The 20,489-nt window shown below is 41.6% G+C and overlaps 1 protein-coding gene across 1 annotated transcript; it reads right to left on the bottom strand.

The window, feature by feature from the left end:
- Nucleotides 1-19,547: 19,547 nt before the first annotated feature.
- On the bottom strand, nt 19,548-20,489 carry LOC120877585 (olfactory receptor 2A1/2A42). Its single transcript, XM_040259919.1, is given in 1 exon segment — nt 19,548-20,489. A coding segment is annotated over 1 exon segment (942 nt).

The raw sequence follows: 20,489 nt of genomic DNA, 5'->3' as shown, positions 1-20,489 counted from the left end.
CCCATGGACAGAAGAGCCTGGTGGGCTACAGTCCAGTGGGTCATAAAGACTCAGACATGACTGAGAACACACAGCACAGCTCACCACTTACTTAATGCAAAAACTGGGCATTAATAACCTTCCTGTGCTTCCTCTTTATCTTTCTAGGCTTCGTTTTTCTACTGTCTTACGTGGGGAAAGTAATATTTAATAATACCTGCCTCCCTAGGTTGTTGTGGTGATTCACTAAGCTAATATATAGAATCACCTTAGTGCAACGGTAGAAGGGGATTGATATGGGCTGGTTTCCTTTCCTAACAGTGCCTGATAATTATGCATGTTGAATGAATACATTTATAATAAGAAAGCGATAAGAGCTGGGAAAGGTAAACTAATTCAAAGCAAAGTTATTTTAAAATGAGAGATGTATTCAATGGTGGGGGGGGAAAGGTTCTGGATTTGGGGAAGGTGGTGCATTTTAACTGGAGTCAGTGCCTTTGAGATCCAGCACGGTGTGGGAAGGACAGAGAACTGTCCTGTGTAGTTCTAGGTTTTGAGAGCAGAGGGATTATTATAGTGACCTTTTGAAGCATCGGATTTCTCCCCCGGGCTGTCACTGACCTGACCAGATGTCCTCCCGGTCCCACCATCCCACGTTGTTGGCTCTGTGGCCTCCCACTTAGTTAAATGACCCTCAGCTCATCCAGGATGAGTTCTTTCTATATTTCTCTGGCCTTTTTGATTCTGCTTTTTACCTGATCCCCAACCCACCTTGGAATGATTTTAAACTCAGTTCTTTTCTTAATTTGACCAACGGTGGTCTCTCCATCTTTCTCCTTTAAATCCACCCTGACTTGACTAGTGTGGTTCTTAGCTATCCTTTTCTATTCTGGTGAATATGTTTTTCTTTCTCACCCTTGGAATGGAATGGTGCTCGAAGTGAAAAAGAGCTGCTGCTGCTTCTGCTCAGTCACTTCAGTCGTGTCTGACTCTGTGCAACCCCACAGACGGCAGCCCATCAGGCTCCCCCATCCCTGGGATTCTCCAGGCAAGGTTTCCCTTTATTTCTTTTCTCAAACTTTGCACTTTGGCTCTAGCCTAAATGTAATGCTATTCAAGGGATAAATAATGATTGCCTACACTTTTTTTCCCCTTCATTTACTTAATATGCATTTTTTTTAGAACTCAATATACAAAAACCAGCTCTCTGCCCCCAAAAGAACTCTCAATCTAATTGAGGAGAAAAAATAGCAAATAAGGATAACAGAGTGTAAGGAGTATTATGCTGGGATCCACACAAAGTGTGATGCAGGCATAAAGGAGAGCGTACTGCTTTGGAGAGTAGGAAAAAGCTTCACGGATAAGATGATGTTTGAGTTGACTTGTCTTTAAAAAGTATTCTGTTTCATGGTGGAGAGGAGGAAAGGCATACCAATAGCGGGAATGGACTATGCCAAAATAGAAGCAGAAGCCCCAGGGAAGCCCCTTTTACCATGAAGGGTGTAAAGAATTAGCAGAGAAGAAAAAGAAAAAAGAAGTGGTAACTATGTAAGGTGATGAACATTAATAAGCTGATTGTGGTGATCATTTCATAATATGTATGTATATTGAAACATCAAGTTGTGTACCTTAAACATATACAGTTTTTATTTGTCCATTATCCTCAATAAAACTGAACAAAACCCTTTAGAAGAACCCATCACTGGAAACATAAAGTCCAAATTCAGTAGCCTGTATAACCTTCAAGATCCTTCATGGCTTGACTTCACACTCTCCCTAGGTCTCTAGAGGTTCACAGTTCTTGAAATTTTACCTATAGGTATTTGTAGCTTGGGCACATATATCATAGGATAATATTAATATATAGACCTCTGCATTTTATTTGGGCTTCCTCAGTGGCTCAGCAGGTAAAAGTCCACCTGCAGTGTAGGAGACACAGGAGATACAGGTGTGATCTCTGAGTTGGGAAGATCCCCTGGAGGAAGGGGATAGCAGAGACATTACTTTGTCAACAAAGGTCCATCTAGTCAAGGCTATGGTTTTTCCAGTGGCCATGTATGGATGTGAGAGTTGGACTATAAAGAAAGATGAGCACCAAAGAATTGATGCTTTTGAACTGTGGTGTTGGAGAAGACTCTTGAGAGTCCCTTGGATTGCAAGGAGATCCAACCAGTCCATCCTAAAGGAGATCAGTCCTGGGTGTTCATTGGAAGGACTGATGTTGAAGCTGAAACTCCAGTACTTTGGCCACCTGATGTGAAGAGCTGACTCATTTGAAAAGACCCTGATGCTGGGAGGGATTTGGGGGCAAGAGGAGAGGGGGACAAGAGAGGATGAGATGGCTGGATGGCATCACTGACTCAATGGACGTGAGTTTGGGTGGACTCCGGGAATTGGTGATGGACAGGGAGGCCTGGCGTGCTGCGGTTCATGGGGTAGCAAAGAGTCGGACACGACTAAGCGACTGAACAACAACGACCACCTGGAGGAGGAAACGGCAGCCCACTCCAGTGTTCTTGCCTGGGAAATCCCATGGACAAAACACCTGGAAAATAATATCTGAGAATGACCACATCTTTCCCTAGAATGGTTACAGTGTGTTTTGTTCAGTTGTAAATAATATACAAAGTGAAAGTGAAGTCGCTCAGTCATGTCCGACTCTTTGCGACCCCATGGACTGCAGCCTACCAGGCTCCCCTGTCCATGGGATTCTCCAGGCTAGAATACTGGAGTGGGTTGCCATTTCCTTCTCCAGGGGATCTTCCCAACCCAGGGATCAAATCCAGGTCTCCCGCATTGTAGGCAGACTCTTTACCATCTGAGCCACCAGGGAAGCCAAATAATATACATGTACTTTATAATATAGAAAACAGACATTTAAAATAATGAGATGAAAATAAATAGAATGAAAAGTTCTAATATTTTCATCCCATTCTCCCAGTAGATCCACTGAGCACCCTGCTGTGGATATCCTTTCATTCCTTATAGAAAGAATGGGATCAATATTTCCTTGGTTGGACCTCAACTCTTAGATTTTACTGTCTTCGCTAGTTAGTCTACAAGCAGAGTTACCTTTTTCAACCCAAGTAGGCACTCTCATTCAATTATTTAATTTCCTCAATTATTCAACATATTTGTTGTGTTTCCATTTTGTGCAAGGCATTGAATAAGAGGCTGGGGATATTATGGTCCACATAGTCCTTACCATGCCAGTTTATATTGTTGGTGTGGTTCAGTTGTTAAGTCATGTCTGAACAGTATGAAAAGGCAAAAAGATATGACACTGGAAGATGAGTCTCTGAGGTTGGTAGGTGTCCAATATGCTGCTGGAGAGGAGTGGAGAAATAGCTCCAGAAAGAATGAAGAGGCTGGGCCAAAGTGGAAACAACACTCAGTTGTGGATGTGTCTGGTGGTGAAAGTAAAGTCCAATGCTATAAACTCCATGAATTAAGGTAAATTGGACGTGTTCAAGCAGGAGATGGCAAGAATAAACATCGACATCTTAGGAGTCACTGAACTAAAATGGATGAGAGTGGGCAAATTTAATTCAGATGACCATTATATCTACTACTGTGGGCAAGAATCCCTTAGAAGAAATAGAGTAGCTCTTGTAGTTAATGAAAGAGTCTGAAATGTAGTACTTGGATGCAATCTCAAAAATGTACTTGGATGCAATCTCAAAAACAACAGAACGATCTCGTTTCGCTAACAAGGCAAACCATTCAACACAGCAGTGATCCAAGTCTCTGCCCCAACCACTAATGCTGAAGAAACTGAAGTTAAATGGTTCTATGAAGACCTACACCCTCTAGAACACCAAAAAAAAGATGTCCTTTTCATCATCAGGGATTGGAATGCAAAAGTAGGAAGTCAAGAGATACCTGGAAAAACAGGCAAATTTGATCAGCTTATATTACGACAGCACATAAACATTAAACAAGTGATTACTTAATAGCTATTATAATTTTAATTGGTGCAGGAAGTTTATATGTTCAACTTAAGAGAATAAGTCTGTGGAGGTGGAAAAATCAATAGTTTGGAGTAATATTTCAGCTGACTCTGAAAGATGAATAGAAATGAACTAGGGAAAGAGGATGGGGAAGAGGGTTTCAGGCGGAGGTGAAGGATTTGAGAACCCCAAGGCTGGAAGGTCACTGGCTCATTTTAGGAACTGAACAAAAGCTAGAGTGTTTCAGATCTAGAGGGTGGGGGAGAGACACTGGCACAAAATGAAACTGTGGTGTGAGTGGAGACAGAGATCCTGGGGGTGCTGGCTGGACCACATTTAGGATCTGAGTCTTTATCCTGAGGGCAGGGGAAGCCACTGAAGGATCTAAAGCAGGGATTAAGGGCCAGATCTGCATCTCAACATGGTTACTTAAGAGTATAACAAATTGAGACTTCCCTGGTGGTCCAGTGGCTAAGACTCTGCACTCCCAAAGCAGGGGGCCCAGGTATGATCCCTGGTCAGGGAACTAGATCTCATAAGCCAACTGACTAGAGATCCCACATCCTACAAACAAGACTGGAGATCTCACGTGACACAACTAAGACCTGGCACAAATAAATATTAAAAAAAAAAAAAAGAGTATAACAAATAATCTCTAATCTTTCCTTTCTTATCTTTTGATTATACTTAGAAACCTGCTTTTCCATCGCCCTCAGCTTATACTTTCCCTTCTCCTACTTTCTGCAAACTCTTACACATCCTTCAAGATTCAACATTAAGGTCACTTTATTTGGTGAAGTTTCCCTCTTCTCTATTCTGAACTTCCACACCCTTTGGAGCTAATCTCCATAATGGCACTTCCTAGGTCTTTTACTATACTTTACCTGTTTAACTTTGATTTGGGATGGACGGGTACAGAAAGTGGATTGACTACAATCTTCAAGGCACACTGTCTCCTCTGGTTCCTTTGGTTTCGAATTTCCTCCTTTGTTTTGAGTCTTTACTCCTTTTGTATTATAGAAACGAACTCTGTGTTGTTTGTATTTTCAGTTTACATGAATGCTGTTGTGCTAACAACTCTTTATGATTTTCACTAGTCATTTTTCTTTGTGAACACTTACACTACCCTTATGGCAGAAAGTGAAGAGGAACTAAAAAGCCTCTTGATGAAGGTGAAAGAAGAGAGTGAAAAAAGTTGGCTTAAAGCTCAACATTCAGAAAACTTAGATCATGGCAGCCAGTCCCATCACTTCATGGCAAATAGATGGGGAAACAGTGGAAACAGCAGCTGACTTTATTTTGGGGGGCTCCAAAATCACTGCAGATGGTGATTGCAGCCACGAAGTTAAAAGACACTTACTTCTTGGAAGGAAAGTTATGACCAACCTAGACAGCATATTAAAAAGCAGAGACATTACTTCGTCAACAAAGATCTGTCTAGTCAAGGTTATGGTTTTTCTGGTGGTCATGTATGCATGTGAGAGTTAGACTATAAAGAAAGCTAAGCACCGAAGAATTGATGATTTTGAACTGTGGTATTGGAGAAGACTCTTGAGAGTCCGTTGGACTGCAAGGAGATCAATCCATTCCATCCTAAAGGAGATTAGTCCTGGGTGTTCATTGGAAGGACTGATGTTGAAGCTGAAACTCCAATACTTTGGCCACCTGATACGAAGAGCTGACTCATTTGAAAAGACCCTGATGCTGGGAAAGATTGAGGGCAGGCAGAGAAGGGGACGACAGAGGATGAAATGCTTGGATGGCATCACCGACTCAATGGACATGAGTTTGGGTAAACTCCAGGAATTGCTGATGGACAGGGAGGCCTGGCGTGCTTTGGTTCATGGGGTCACAAAGAGTTGGACACAACTGAGTGACTAAACTGTATTGATTCCTTCTACTTTTATTTTGCTTTAGCCCTATTTTCTTCTTTACCCACCTTTAATTTTACCTCATGTGTGAATGTGTGTGTGCATGTATATGTTTATGAGCCATATTATTTTCTTTTTGTACATGCATACACAAATACGTGCTCATATATACATAAAGGTAAATATTTCTCCTATCATTTTGTACATGTATATTTGATATTTTTTCTTATTTAGGAGAAGCTGGGAAATGTGCATTGTATCTTTTTTTGATATTTTGTCTTTTTTAGATGAAAATCTCATCATATTATTGAAAGAAAGAGTTAGGTTTTTGTGTATTACCTCTCCTTCTGAAAGTAAAAACTGGTAACATTGTTACTGGCCTCATTCTTAATCTCAAGCCCTTAAGGTCTAATTCTGGAAGTATCTTGCTCCAGCTCTCAAAGTCCCCAGGGATTGTCCTTAGGTGTAAGTGTAACTCTTCTACCTTTATTCATATTATTCTATTCTTCTTCAGAAGGCAGCCAAGACTCCCTTAGCCGCACAGCAGATTTTCTGTCTTATTCCTATGAGTGGACCCAGAGCATCCTCTTGACATTGTACCGCTAGGTTCCCACTTACCTGCCTGTAACTCCTTGTGGGGGGAGAGAGGTTGCAGCAACAAGAGGGAGAGGGAGTGACCAGCCATGTATTGCTCTGTCCCAGTTTTGATTGCCAAGGCATGGAATGGGAGACAGAAAAATAGAGATGAGAATAAAGATGAAGAGAGAGACAGAGATGCTATTCACTTTAGCAGAAAAGTCCTAATTCCCTTATGATACAGATAGTCCTGCTTCCATGGCTCCCTCAAGACAGGGATACTGAAGCCATTAAAAATACAGAAGTAAAACATTTGAGGGTTAGGTGGAAAGTTTAATCCTATCCTTTTGGTGATGATCAAAGAGCTCCACAGAGGTTGTGACTTAAGACATCACACCCCTAGCTCCTAGGTAGTGGCCAGGTGGTTAGCATCCGCCTGATTACTCAGGCTACCAAGGCAACTGGGCACTTTCTTTAGACAGTCTGCATTCGTGATATCATGACTGTGCATGAATTCAAGGTAAGGTGCTCATTGTGGGATAGGCAAAGGGCAATTATGACATGAACTTTGTCCCAGAAGAAGTTGGAGAATTTAGATGCAAATGATAATATTCCAAAGCAGCCTCTGATAAGCCCAAAGAGAGATTAAAAATACCAACCCAGGGAAACTTAAAGGAAAGTATGAGTAAAGTGGTAAGGAAAGGCTGAGTCTTGAGCTGCCCCTGGATAGAAAATGTGGGTGCTGTGGGAGATAGATTCCCATGATTGCTGACACTCTACACCACTCCTTAATATGCACGTTCCATTCCTGACATGGGCCTGACAGCAGTTAGAGCAGCATTTTGGAAAGGCTGGGCAGCAGGTGAGCGTGAAGCCTTGAGACATTGACCCGGGTATGTGTGGAGGTGGTGGAAACATGATCATCTGAAACAGCCTTCACCCTCGTAGCCTGCATCAAGCTCCACCAGAATGTCTTTGTGCAAAGTGTTTCTTTGAAAGACTCATCAACCAATTTGGTCCCCAGTCCTGCCCCACTTCGGATTCCTAGTTCCTGAAGGAAACCTGAATCTTCTGCTTGGCAGAAGCTATAGCACCATCTGGTGGAAATAAATGCTTTAGGTCACAAGCCTTTCTGGTCACAGAAGCTGTCTTTGCACAGATCAATCTTGAAATGCTATCTTGGCTTTAAATCGTGTTAGGAACACACCATTTTTAAGTAACAAAAGGTTTCTAATATATTCTAAATCTTGATCTCATATATTCTAATGGTTAAGTTAGCAGCTCTTAATCGGTGGCAGCTTTCTCATTTTCAGAATAATTCCATATACTTAGGGTCCTCTATACTCTTATCTCAGAATTGTTTCTTTTAGGCTCTGCATCCTCAGATTTGGGTTTGAAACATGTCCCAAGGGATCCTTTTCATTGTGTTCATGGGAAAGATTGAGGGCAAGAGGAGAAGGAAGTGACAGAGGATGAGATGGCTGGATGGCATCACCAGCTCAATAGACATAAGTGTGAGTAAACTCCAGGAGATAGTGAAGGACATGGAAGCCTGGAATGCTGTAGTTCATGGTGTCATGGAGTCGGACATGACTTAGCCACTGAACAACAAGGGATCCTGTCCTCTTTGAATTTACCAAAGCAACTCGAAATCCCCAAAGAAAATAAAAGGAAGAAATGCTGATTGAATGGCTCTTTTCAGTCTTCTCCAGAGGAGTTTGAAAAAGGAGGTCCCTTATATTAAAGGAGCTAAAACATTGTGATGGTGAGCTCAGGGAAGAATTAATAGTTGCCAGGAGCTTACAGAATTGTTTTCTAGAAATTGTATTGGTTCCACTAAAAAAAAAATCCCTGGGACTATGTTTTAATTCAAATAATAAATGCATTGCATCATTGAGTAAATACTGAGACTTTTGAATGTGAGCACTCTGCTTCTAAGTCTCTCTTTACTCTGGTTTGGTCTACATCAAATATGGATTTGATTCTCCCTGTGAAGGTTTGGGACTTCAACAGGCTGCCCTCTAAACAGTTTCAGGCTGCTTTGAGTTTTAGGTTAGTTAGTGTGAATTTTGCATAAAAATCTGTCTTAACCTTCTCAAAATACGATTTTTAAAAAATCACATGTTACACATTGACATGTTTTGAAATTTAAAGGTATAAAACTTATCCTTTGATATACTTGGCATGCTAAGTTGCTTCAGTCATGTCCGACTTCGTGCAACCCTATGGACCATAGCCTGCCAGGCTCCTCTGTTCGTGGGATTCCCCAGGCAAGAATACTGGAGTGGGTTGCCATGCCCTCCTCCAGAGGACCTCCTTGACCCAGAGATGGAACCTGTGTCGTTTATGTCTTCATGTCATTGGCAGGCAGCTGCATTACCACTGGTGCCACCTGGAAGCCCCTCCTGTTATGTAAGTCCTGGTTAAATGACCAGGGGTGGGTTTGCTAGATTATATGGTAGCTCTATTTTTAGTTTTTTAAGGAAACTCTATATTCCTATAATCCACAGTGGTTACACCAGTTTACATTTTCACCATGCCCTCTCCAACATCTATTATTTGTAGACTTTTAGATGATAGCAAGTCTGATTGGTGAGGTGATATGTCATTGTAATTTTGATTTAATAATTAGTTGAGCATCTTTTCATGTGCTTTTTGGCCATCTGTATATCTTCGAGAAATATCGATAACTTCAGATATGCAGATGACACCACCCTTATTGCAGAAAGTGAAAAGGAACTAAAAAGCCTCTTGATGAAAGTGAAACAGGAGAGTGAAAAAGTTGGCTTAAAGCTCAACATTCAGAAAACGAAGATCATGGCATCTGGTCCCATCACTTCATGGGAAATACATGGGGAAATAATGGTAACAGTGAGAGACTTCATGTTTTTGGGCTCCAAAATCACTGCAGATGGTGACTGCAGCCATGCAATTAAAAGATGCTTGCTCCTTGGAAGGAAAGTTATGACTAACCTAGATAGCATATTCAAAAGCAGAGACATTATTTTGCCAACTAAGGTCCATCTAGTCAAGGCTATGGTTTTTCCAGTGGTCATGTATGGATGTAAGAATTGGACTGTGAAGAAAGCTGAGCACCGAAGAATTGATGCTTTTGAACTGTGGTGTTGGAGAAGACTCTTGAGGGTCCCTTGGACTGCCAGGAGATCCAACCAGTCCATTCTAAAAGAGATCAGTCCTGGGTGTTCTTTGGAAGGAATGATGCTAAAGCTGAAACTCCAGTACTTTGGCCACCTCATGTGAAGGGTTGACTCATTGGAAAAAACTCTGATGCTGGGAGGGATTGGGGGCAGGAGGAGAAGGGGACGACAGAGGATGAGATGGCTGGATGGCATCACGGACTCGATGGACGTGAGTTTGAGTGAACTCCAGGAGTTGGTGATGGACAGGGAGGCCTGGTGTGCTGCAATTCATGGGGTCACAAAGAGTTGGACACGCCTGAGCGACAGAACTGATATCTTCTTTGGAGAAATGCCTATTTAGGTCTTCTAGCCATTTTTTGATGGGTTGTTTGTTTTTTCTTGATATTGAGCTGTAGGAGCTATTTATATATTTTGGATGTTAACCACTTGGTTTCATTTTTTGCAAATATTTTCTCCCATTGTGTAGGTTGTCTTTTAATTTTGTTGATGGTTTCCTGAGCTATGCAAATGCTTATAAGTTGATTTGGTCCCATTTGTTTATTTTACTTTTAATTATTTTGCCTTGGGAGACTAATCTGAGGAAATATTCCTACAATTTATAGATTGTTTTGTTAATTTAGCTTTTCAGTAGGTAAAAGTGGCTCAAATGGCAAACAGCTTTCAAAAGTTTTTCTTGACATTCTGCTTCCTTTACTTGTTTTAAGAGGTAGATTTATTGTGATGCTGGTGAAACTTAAGCTTTAGTGTCCCTACCAAGGGCCCCTTTCAAGGCCAGAACTAATTTTATAGTCATAAACGTATGCTCTTTTTCTTAAAGAAGTTGAAGTTTTATAAACTTCAGCCTAGTTGTGCTGTTGCTTGTCACCATCATTCCAGTTTCCAGAACTCTCTATTATGGTCTCTTATGTATGTCTCCAGAGTTATTTTCTGTACATATAAGCACATATGGCCATAGATTATTCATACCTCCTATTACTTGCTTTTCTTAATGTAACTTGGAGGTTTTTCTATATAAGATACAGAAGAGCATCCACATTGTTTGTTATATTTTTTGCCATGCCAGGTCTTATTGTGGCATGTGGAATCTGGTTCCCTGACAAGGGACTGAACCTGGGCCCCCTGCATTGGGAGTGGAGACTCTTAGTCACTGGACCACCAGGCAAGTTCCTCCACATTGTTTTTTGTTTGCTGCTAACGGCATGACCGTCCATTGTATGGAGAGTGGGGATTATTGCTCTTTACGTAATTGGCCCCCACTTGTGAAACTTAATGGATATTTGTTTTGCGTGGTTTTGTTTTTACCATTATCTTGTCTTCTGGCAGGTTTCAGAGACTTTAGAGACTTCATTTCAGTTCAGTCACTCAGTTGTGTGCGACTCTTTGCGACCCCATGGACTGAAGCACACCAAGCTTTCCTGTCCGTCACCAACTCCTGGAGCTTGCTCAAACTCATGTCCATTGAGTCAGTGATGCCATCCAGCCATCTCATTGTTGTCCCCTTCTCCTCTTGCCTTCAATCTTTCCCAGCATCAGGCTCTTTTCCAGCGAGTCAATTCTTCACAGCAGGTGACCAAAGTACTGGAGTTTCAGCTTCAGTTTTTCCAATAAATATTCAAGACTGATTTCCTTTAGGATGAGCTGGTTGGATCTCCTTACAGTCCAAAGGACTCTCAAGAGGCTCCTCCAACACCACAGTTCAAAAACATCAATTCTTTCGCGCTTAGCTTTCTTTATAGTCCAACTCTCACATCCATACATGACCACTGGAAAAACCATAGCTTTGACTAGATGGACCTTTGTTGGCAAAGTAATGTCTCTGCTTTTTAATATGCTGTCTAGGCTGACTTAGACAGTAGCTAAAAATCTCCTGTGGCTACTGGTTTCAGAAGAGGTGAGGATTAAAATAGGTGAAATTGGCAAGAGGAGTGTCAGTCTCTAGGTATCTAGGACTGTAACTCTTATCAAAACAGGTTCCCTAATACCTACTATTTATAACCTAGCATGAATATATGCATCTGCATGCTTATTTGTGATTGTAAAACAAAGGACAGTCTTGGTAAAGAAATTCTGGGTATCTGAAGGAAAGAGGAAGAGATCCGATCATTCTAAGCCTCAGTTCAGTTCAGTTCAGTTCAGTTCAGTTGCTCGGTCGTGTCTGACTCTTTGCGACCCCATGAATCGCAGCACGCCAGGCCTCCCTGTCCATCACCAACCCCCGGAGTTCACCCAGACTCACGTTCATTGAGTCAGTGATGCCATCCCGCCATCTCATCCTCTGTCGTCCCCTTCTCCTCCTGCCCCCAATCCCTCCCAGCATGAGACTCTTTTCCAATGAGTCAACCCTTCTCATGAGGTGGCCAAAGTACTGGAGTTTCAGCTTTAGCATCATTCCTTCCAAAGAAATCCCAGGGCTGATCTCCTTCAGAATGGACTGGTTGGCTCTCCTTGCAGTCCAAGGGACTCTAGGGTGCCTCTAAAATCCTACTGGGTAGGCCTTGGCTTCATAAAAGGAAAAATAGCTCAGGAAGTCCATATTACTCCATCAGTAGCATTGCTGCAGCCCACAGAAAGGCTCCCACTGCACACACACTAATAATTTGTTCTGCTGAATGCCATGGAGGAGGATGCAGGCATGGAGTACTGGATGACTACTGCACACTGGAAGATTCAATCATTTAGCATCTTGACTTTTTACCAGCTTTGCTCTCTGGTTCCTTTCTGCTCTTCCAGTTCAATACAAACAACATGGGAAAAGCAGTTTGGATAACCGGAAATGCAGACTTCTCCACTCTCTCCACCATCTTCAAGCAGGAGTGTCCAATCTCCTATTATATCCTGCCTTCTGGGAAGAAAGGATCATTTATCTGTCTAATGGGTTATCCCAAATCTAACCCTTTGCCCAGTTATAACTTTTGTTCAGACAGTCTTCTTTGGATCTTCCTCAATATCTTCTGCAGAATCAAATTATAGTAGGTTTTAGTTAAAGAAAGCACATTTTAAATGCTGTGTGTTTTAAAAGGAGTCAGGTAAAAAGTAATGATGCCTAAAGCAGAGACATTACTTTGCCGACAAAGGTCTGTCTGGTCAAAACTATGGTTTTTTTCCAGTAGTCATGTATGCATGTGAGAGTTGGACTATAAAGAAAGCTGAGCACCAAACAATTGATGCTTTTGAACTGTGGTGTTGGAGAAGACTCTTGAGAGTCCCTTGGACTGCAAGGAGATCCAACCAGTCCATCCTAAAGGAAATCAGTCCTGAATATTCATTGGAAGAACTGATGTTGAAGGTGAAACTCCAATACTTTTGGCCACCTGATGCGAAGAATTGACTCGTTGGAAAAAAACCCTGATGATAGGAAAGATTGAAGGTGGGAGGAGAAGGGGACGACAGAGGATGAGATGGTTGTCTGGCATCACTGAGTCTATGGACATGAGTTTGGGTGAACTTCTGGTTTGGTGATGGACAGGGAAGCCTGGTGTGCTGCAGTCAATAGGGTCGCAGAGTTGGACACAACTGAGCGACTGAACTGGAAAAGTACATAGAGAAAGTAGGGGAGGAGAAAAGAAATAAGGTGAGAGGAGAGAACTGATGATTTTCAATTTTATAGATCTAAAAATAATGTTTAGTAGTTTTCAGCTTAAAAATTGTTGATGTGTATATTACCATTTTGGAATTCCCAGCTCCTCTTTGGAACAGACAGGGTGGGTGGCATCTTATTAACACTTCAAAGATGGGGCAACCCCCACCCTCCTCCAAAACTGGTATACCTGAACTCAGGTCCATGGGATTTCCTACTATCTAAAGATTTGATGATCAAGGCTGACACCAGCCCTCAGGAAGTGATCTGGGGAGTATTAGCAATTCAGAATGTCTGCTGTAGTGGAGCCTAGAGGATTTGCCTTGAAGCTTTATTTGGATGTATTTCACATAACATCAGACACAAATCCATCTGTATCACTGGCAGAGCTGCTGCTGAGGACCTGGGAGGAGACTCAAGTCTCTCTTCTGCAGCCTTAGTACCACCAGGTCTCTAGAGTTTCAGTGATGTCCTAAAGGGCCAGAGAGCTAGGAACTCAGAGCCTCTGGTTACTGGTGGCAGAGACTGCTAGATGGTTAACAAAACCGTTTCCTATTATTCCTGGGAAATAACATGCGCTGACCATATATCCCAGACTTCTTTGTGTATTTTTATGATCAAGTACTATATCAATATGACTTTTTCTTACTTATGAGAATCTTCCAAATATTACTTGTTTACCCATACTAAACTTAATTACTAAAACTTGTTTATTATAATAGTTATATAAAATATTCCAAAATGGAGGCTTATATAATATTTAACAACTGCATTGTTGAAAGATATAAGGTTATTTGTGGCATTTTGCTACTACAAAATTTTCAATTTAAAATAAATTTACACATACATATTTTTAACATGTATATGTGAATATTTCTATAGGATATGTTTCTAGAATTGGAATTGTTGCATAGCAGGTGTGCAAATTTTAATGTTGGAAGACATATTCCCATATAACCATGAAATCAATTTCTATTTCCACCAAGACTATGGGGAAATTCCTAATTGCCCATATGCTCAGCCACACTATAAAGTATCAATCGTTTTCTTTTTGTCCAGCTGATGGGCAAACAAATGGTATCTCATGCTTTAAAATTAATTTTTCTAATCACTGGAGAGGCTGTACATCTCTCATCATATTCATTAGTGGTTTTCACTTGTTCTCCTCTGTGTGGTTCATTTGTCTCTACTGTATCCAGGAATTTTTGCTCAGTTAAACAATTTGTTTGTATATTACTACTTTGTTCATTATATTTATTCTGAAACTCTGTTAGCTATATTTTTATCTTTTTATTAAAATGGAATTTCAGAATATTCAGGGTGATTTTCTTGAGTCTAACTTTACTATATGTAGAGAAAGATTCCCGAAGTCCAGGCTACAGGGAGGCAGTATGCTTAGTGATTATGGGTGTGGTTGTGGTGTCAGGCTGACCTAGATTAGAACTCAGGTTGTGTCATACACTTTCCTATAACTCTTACCATCCCTGTGCCTCCATTTCTTCTTTTTAAAAATGACTGTAATAAAAGTACTAAACTCAGAACTGTTACGAAGCTTAGACAAGATAATAATGCACGTATCTCTGTTGATGTTTGGCAGAAAGCAACACAATTCTGTAGTTATCCTTCAATTAAAAAATAAATAAATTTAAAAACACTGTTGTGATAGTTTCAGGTGGACAGCAAAGGTGCCCAGGCATAAAAAAAACATAATGCATGTATCTCACCACCTGAAACTTAATAATGCTCAATAAATACTATATATTAAAATTGTTATTTTAGAGATACAAAATTAGACATTATTTAAGTTTATTCCAGGTCCCAGAACCTATCCAGTGAAATTACTCTTAACAACATCTGAGAAGGCTAATAAAATTTAACTTTTCTTAGAGTGGGCATTTCACCTTATGCTTTAGCCAGCCTTATACAATTCCTATTTCCTGGAACATTAAATGTTCAACTCATTTATTAATTCAGCCATTACTATTGTGTTCCTACTATGTTTAGAGCCCAAGACATTCAATTATCTTAAGAATCCATTTCATTTTCTCTGCATGGAACTCATTCTGTATTCCTTTGGAAAAATTCAACATCCAAATTCCAATGGAACGTGAGGAAACTAAGAGAGACAGAAAGTAGGAAATAAGAAAGACCCACAAAGATTGTCTAGTTCGACTTCTCATTTTATAGATGAGGAAACTATAGGCCAGGGGAGTAAAATACTTCTCTAAGGTCACGAGCGAGTCAGGGGGGGAACTGGGATGGGGACTGGGATGTCCTGAATCTAAGCCTGCGCTCTGTTGACTGAATCACACTGTATTCAAGGATCCACCTCTACTTTTGGCCCAACACAACTTCAAAAATTAGAAACAAAGAGAAGCACAGGTTAAAGAAAGATCAAAATGAGCCAATGCTATCCAAAGTTTGTCAAGAAAGGAAGTATAAGACACTCCCCTTGCTGGTTGGGAAAACATAGCCCTGTTTTCACCCAGTCGGACAGCATTCCAGCTCTCCGCTCATTTGTTTTTGCCCTCTCTCAACAGCCCATATTAACAATGATAATCTACGTTCACAGTAAGTGGTAAACAGCAATCCTACAGGTCTGTGGTTGGCAATCCCCGGTCCACATGCCAAATATGCTGCAGGTGCCAATTTTAGGCTGCAAGTGAGCCCGCCACCACACGTGGATTCCCCTTCCTATCCTTACTGCAGCTATTACTAATAATAGCCTCCACCCTCTTGCCTGGGTTTTTTAAGGACAGCACCTCCCATCCTGGCCTTCCAGAATCACAGGTTCAGCAGGTGGACACGCTCCTCTGCAAAGCGAATGACCACTGTTCCTTGCAATAGAAATGAATAAACAGCCTTAGCAGTTTTTACAGTAAATGCTAAATTTCTACCCAAATGTGTTTCCTTTCCTCTCTGTGATCCTAGACCAATACTGCATTCTTGATTATTAATATTCATCAAATAAGAATACACTAAAAACAAAAACTGGATAAATCTAAGGGATAGCAAGATCTTTGACTTAAACGGATACAAGGTAACACATTCCCAGGCCTGTAAGTTATGGGTAGAAATCAGGACACAGGGACTGTGATTTGTTCATTCAGTTTACTGAGGGTCTACTATGAACAGTACAGATGCCAGCCATTCAGTTTATGAATATCAGCAGATCCTCTACAAAAGAGTGGTTTAGAATTATTTTAAAGCCAAACTGCCTGACCTTAAATTTTATTTCCTTGATTTTTAAAATAAATAAAATTCAAGGAAATAAATTTATTTATTTATTTTGTGTCCTTGGGTAAATCAATTCACTTTCCTGAAGTTCATTTTCCTCATCATTATGTAAGGATAACAACTGTACCCACTCTACAGATTTTGATACGAAGATTATTTGAAAGTGTTTTATGTAGTTCTTACCATAGAGTAAGCACTTCATAATTATCAGATATGATCAAACTTTGTAACTATAACTCACAATTAGACTTAAGGAAGATTAGCAATCGGAAGATAGCTCCACTGAAAATTTGGAAATGCAGCTGATAGTTAAAGCATCCTTTATTTAAGGAGTGTTTGCTGAGTGCTTGTTCTGTGTTAGGAGTGTTAAGGCAGTAAGGATAAAGAGAGAAACTGATACTTGTCCTTCCCCACATGAAGAGATAATACGTAGCTGAGAAATGTTCTGTAGATCCCAGGTGAAAGATCAGAAAATGTTGGAAATAAGAAAACAAAATGTGAATCTCTTTGCCCGAGGGAAGGTCTCACATGTTTTCTTAGTATTTGGTTGTCTAGCAACAGGTTCACGGAGAAGGCAATGGCACCCTACTCCAGTGCTCTTGCCTGGAAAATCCCATGGACAGAGGAGCCTGGTGGGCTGCAGTCCATGGGGTCACTAAGAGTCGGACACGACTGAGCGACTTCACTTTCACTTTTCACTTTCATGCATTGGAGAGGAAATGGCAACCCACTCCAGTGTTCTTGCCTGGAGAATCCTAGGGACGGGGGAGCCTGGTGGGCCTCTGTCTGTGGGGTCGCACAGAGTCGGACACAACTGAAGCGACTTAGTAGCAGCAGCAGGAACAGGTTCAAGGGGAGAGATGTCAGTCCCCTGGAGCCTCTGCCAACTGACTCATTAAGGGGCCGCTGAATCTGAGCTCCAGCTGGGACCCCTTATCACGTTGTTCCTTCCAAGGTTGAGTGGTCCCCTGTGCTGCTAAAGGGGATATGCTTCTGCACCTGGTAACGTAGTAAGCAACATCTATCATAAAATGAAACAACCATTTAAATATTGTGTTAGGAATTATTGGAATTAAAAATTATATCCATGTTGAACAAAGTACAAGCACTCTTTCTAATGCTCTTGAATTTGGCAAACCATCCATTTAAAGCTTCACTGTTACCTCTTTCTTGCACTTTTCTGTTTGACTATCTTAGTTGACAGGCTCTTCCTCTACTCTGGACCCTTGGACTCCCAATCCTTTCTTGCTCCCTCATTTTCACACCAGTATAAAGTGAAATTGCTTTCCTTAACAAACTTAAGTACCTTTTCTTCATGAAGCTCAATGCCTATATTTGACTGGATATTGAAAGTTTTTCCTTTCCTCTGCTTCCTTCTTCTCCCAGAACATCAAAAGCTATTTGATTGTTATATAGGTATGTCTATGGGTTTGGTAATCAGATTGCCTAGGTCTGATTCTGGACTAGGTACTTATTAGCTGTGAGGCTTTAGTTAAGTTACTTAATCTCTTTGTGCCTCTGTTTCTTCATCTAAGAAGTGGTGAATAGTCTCTATCTCATAGGGCTACTATGAAGATTTAGAAAGGTAATACTCATAAGATGCTTAGAACAGAGCCTCACCATAGTGAACACTCAGTAAATATGTGTGCATACATGTACACACGTGTGTATGAACACGTGAGTGGTGTACGTGACACTAGAAATGTCCTAGTTCTGGGTCTAAACCAAACCTCTAATCTCGACAGCCTCCATTCCCACCCTCTTTCTGTTGCTACAAAATTCTGAACATCTTTAGCAACCATGCCCACAGAACTCTCTGACCAGGACCAGAAGCCTTCAATAAATAATACCTAGCTCTCCCAGATTCACTGTGGCACACATTAGACTGAGAAGAAACACAAAGCCTCCCAACATATCCTCTGTTGGGATAGGTTCACCTTATTCTTTGTTTAATAACTCTGATAGTAAGGTACTACATTGTCCTGTTAGTAGAAAAGACTTGGGAATCATATTGTTGGGATATGAGTCTCACATTTGCCATTGCCTTAATGTTCGCATCTATAAAATGGGATGATAATGAAAAATGCATTTGTTATGATGATAAAAGGAGATGATCTCTATAAAGTATCAATCAACGTGAAGCAGGTGGCATCGAGTACTTAATTATACTTTTAACTATTGTTATTACACTCCTTTTTCCATTCAGTTGCCTCTGTGTAGGGCTCTCCATTCATATCCAGCAATTCAAATTTGGGCTGCGGCACTTGCTAACTCCTCCTTGGTATGTCTATTCAGAGAGAATCGTAGATATTTTTCTTGAGAAGATGAGGAGAGTTTGGAAACAAGCGGCCATCAAAAGACCAGCGCAGACTGGACAATGGGTTTTGTTGGGCATTTCCCTGGGATGCCAGCTATATATGAGACTCAATTTCTGATCACATAAATTGTAAGGCAGATTACAGGATTTGATCAGCAAAATCAATTTCCCCTAAGTCTAAGTAGGCATTTTGGTACAGCTTCCCTGGTGGCTCAGAGGGTCAAGCGTCTACATGCAATGTGGGAGAACTCAGTTCAATCCCTGGGTTGAGAAGATCCCCTGGAGAAGGAAATGGCAACCCACTCCAGTACTCTTGCCTGGAAAATTCCACGGTCGGAGGAGCCTGGTAGGCTACAGTCAGTGGGATCGCAAAGAGTCGGACACGACTGACAAACTATACTTCACTATTTCTAAGAGGGTTTACAATTGAGAGGAAACATCCGAATGTGGGATGAAAATGGACAAAGTTATTCGTGGATTCTGGGTCTCTGCCTGTAGCAACAGTATTTTAAAAAATTGTTATGAATGTGGTTATATCACTAACGTCTGTTATTCTGCTATTATTGCACACGCCCAGTGGAGTCAGAGGTAGAGTGTGTATTTTAACCTTTTGGGCTCCTTAGCAGTGGATAAAGTAATTTTTTTTCCCCTCTGGATCATCTTAATTCACCAAGTAGTTAAATGAAAAAGTTAATACGGTTGATAGAATTAAATATAATGAATGCAGCAAAACCTAACTAATTTATGGGGAGGAAAAGAGAGTTCTTTACAGAGTGTCTTGGATGACTTAGTCTCAGAGACACAGAGTGATAAGCTTTGGTAGATACTCTGTACCAAAGTTCCAAGTAAACTCTTCAGGTGGGGGCAGTGATTCAAATGTCACTCCAACAGGAAATGACTCTCCTCGAACAGTGCTCTCCTCAGGGCACCCTTGACCTCTTTGCTCCTCAAGCTGTAGATAAGTGGGTTCAGCATGGGGTTGAAGAAACTGTAAAACAGGGAAAGGATCTTCTGCTGCTCCTCAGGGTGGCGGGACTTGGGGGCCATGGACATGACGATGGCAGTGCCAAAGAAGAGCCTGACCACGCAGAGGTGGGAAGAGCAGATGGAGAAGGCCTTCCTGCGGCCCTCAGCGGACTGGATCCTCAGGATAGAGGCCAGGATGCGCGCATAGGAGCCCAGCACCAGGGAGAGCGACCCCAGTAAGATAAAAACACAGGCTGAAAAGATGACAACTTGGTTGAGCCAGGTGTCAGCACAGGCCAGCTTGAGGACATACAGGATTTCACAGAAGAAGTGGCTGATTTAATGAGGCCCACAGAAGGGCAGCCTCAGGATGAGACCCACATGGACCAGGGCCAGGTGGAAGCCACATGCCCAGGAAGTCCCCACCAGGCTGATGCCGACTCTCCAGCTCACAATGACAGAATATCGGAGAGGGTGGCAGATGGCCACATACCGATCATAGGACATCACCACTGGGAGCAGACACTCGGTGTGAGCGAAACTCAGAAAGAGAAAGGTCTGTGTGATGCAGCCAGCAAAGGAGATGGGCTTGGCTGGACTCAGGAGGTTGACCAGCATCTGGGGCACTGTGATGCAGGCATAGGCCATGTCAACGATGGCCAGGTGGGACAAGAAGAAGGACATGGTGGTGTGCAGTCTGGAGTCCAGTGAGATGAGCCCCAGGATGACCCCATTCCCCAGCAGGGTGAGGACACAGAACAGGGAGAAGAGCCCAAAGAGGAGCATCTGAGTCCTTGGGCCAAGACCAAGTCCCAGTAGAATGAACTCTGTAACTATTGTCTGATTTTCTCCCAT

The sequence above is a fragment of the Oryx dammah genome, unplaced genomic scaffold (assembly GCF_014754425.2).
Source record: "Oryx dammah isolate SB20612 unplaced genomic scaffold, SCBI_Odam_1.1 HiC_scaffold_18, whole genome shotgun sequence".
Lineage (NCBI taxonomy): Eukaryota > Metazoa > Chordata > Mammalia > Artiodactyla > Bovidae > Oryx > Oryx dammah.
Note: the sequence above shows the minus strand (reverse complement) of the source record. Positions and strands in the feature narration are given on the sequence as shown.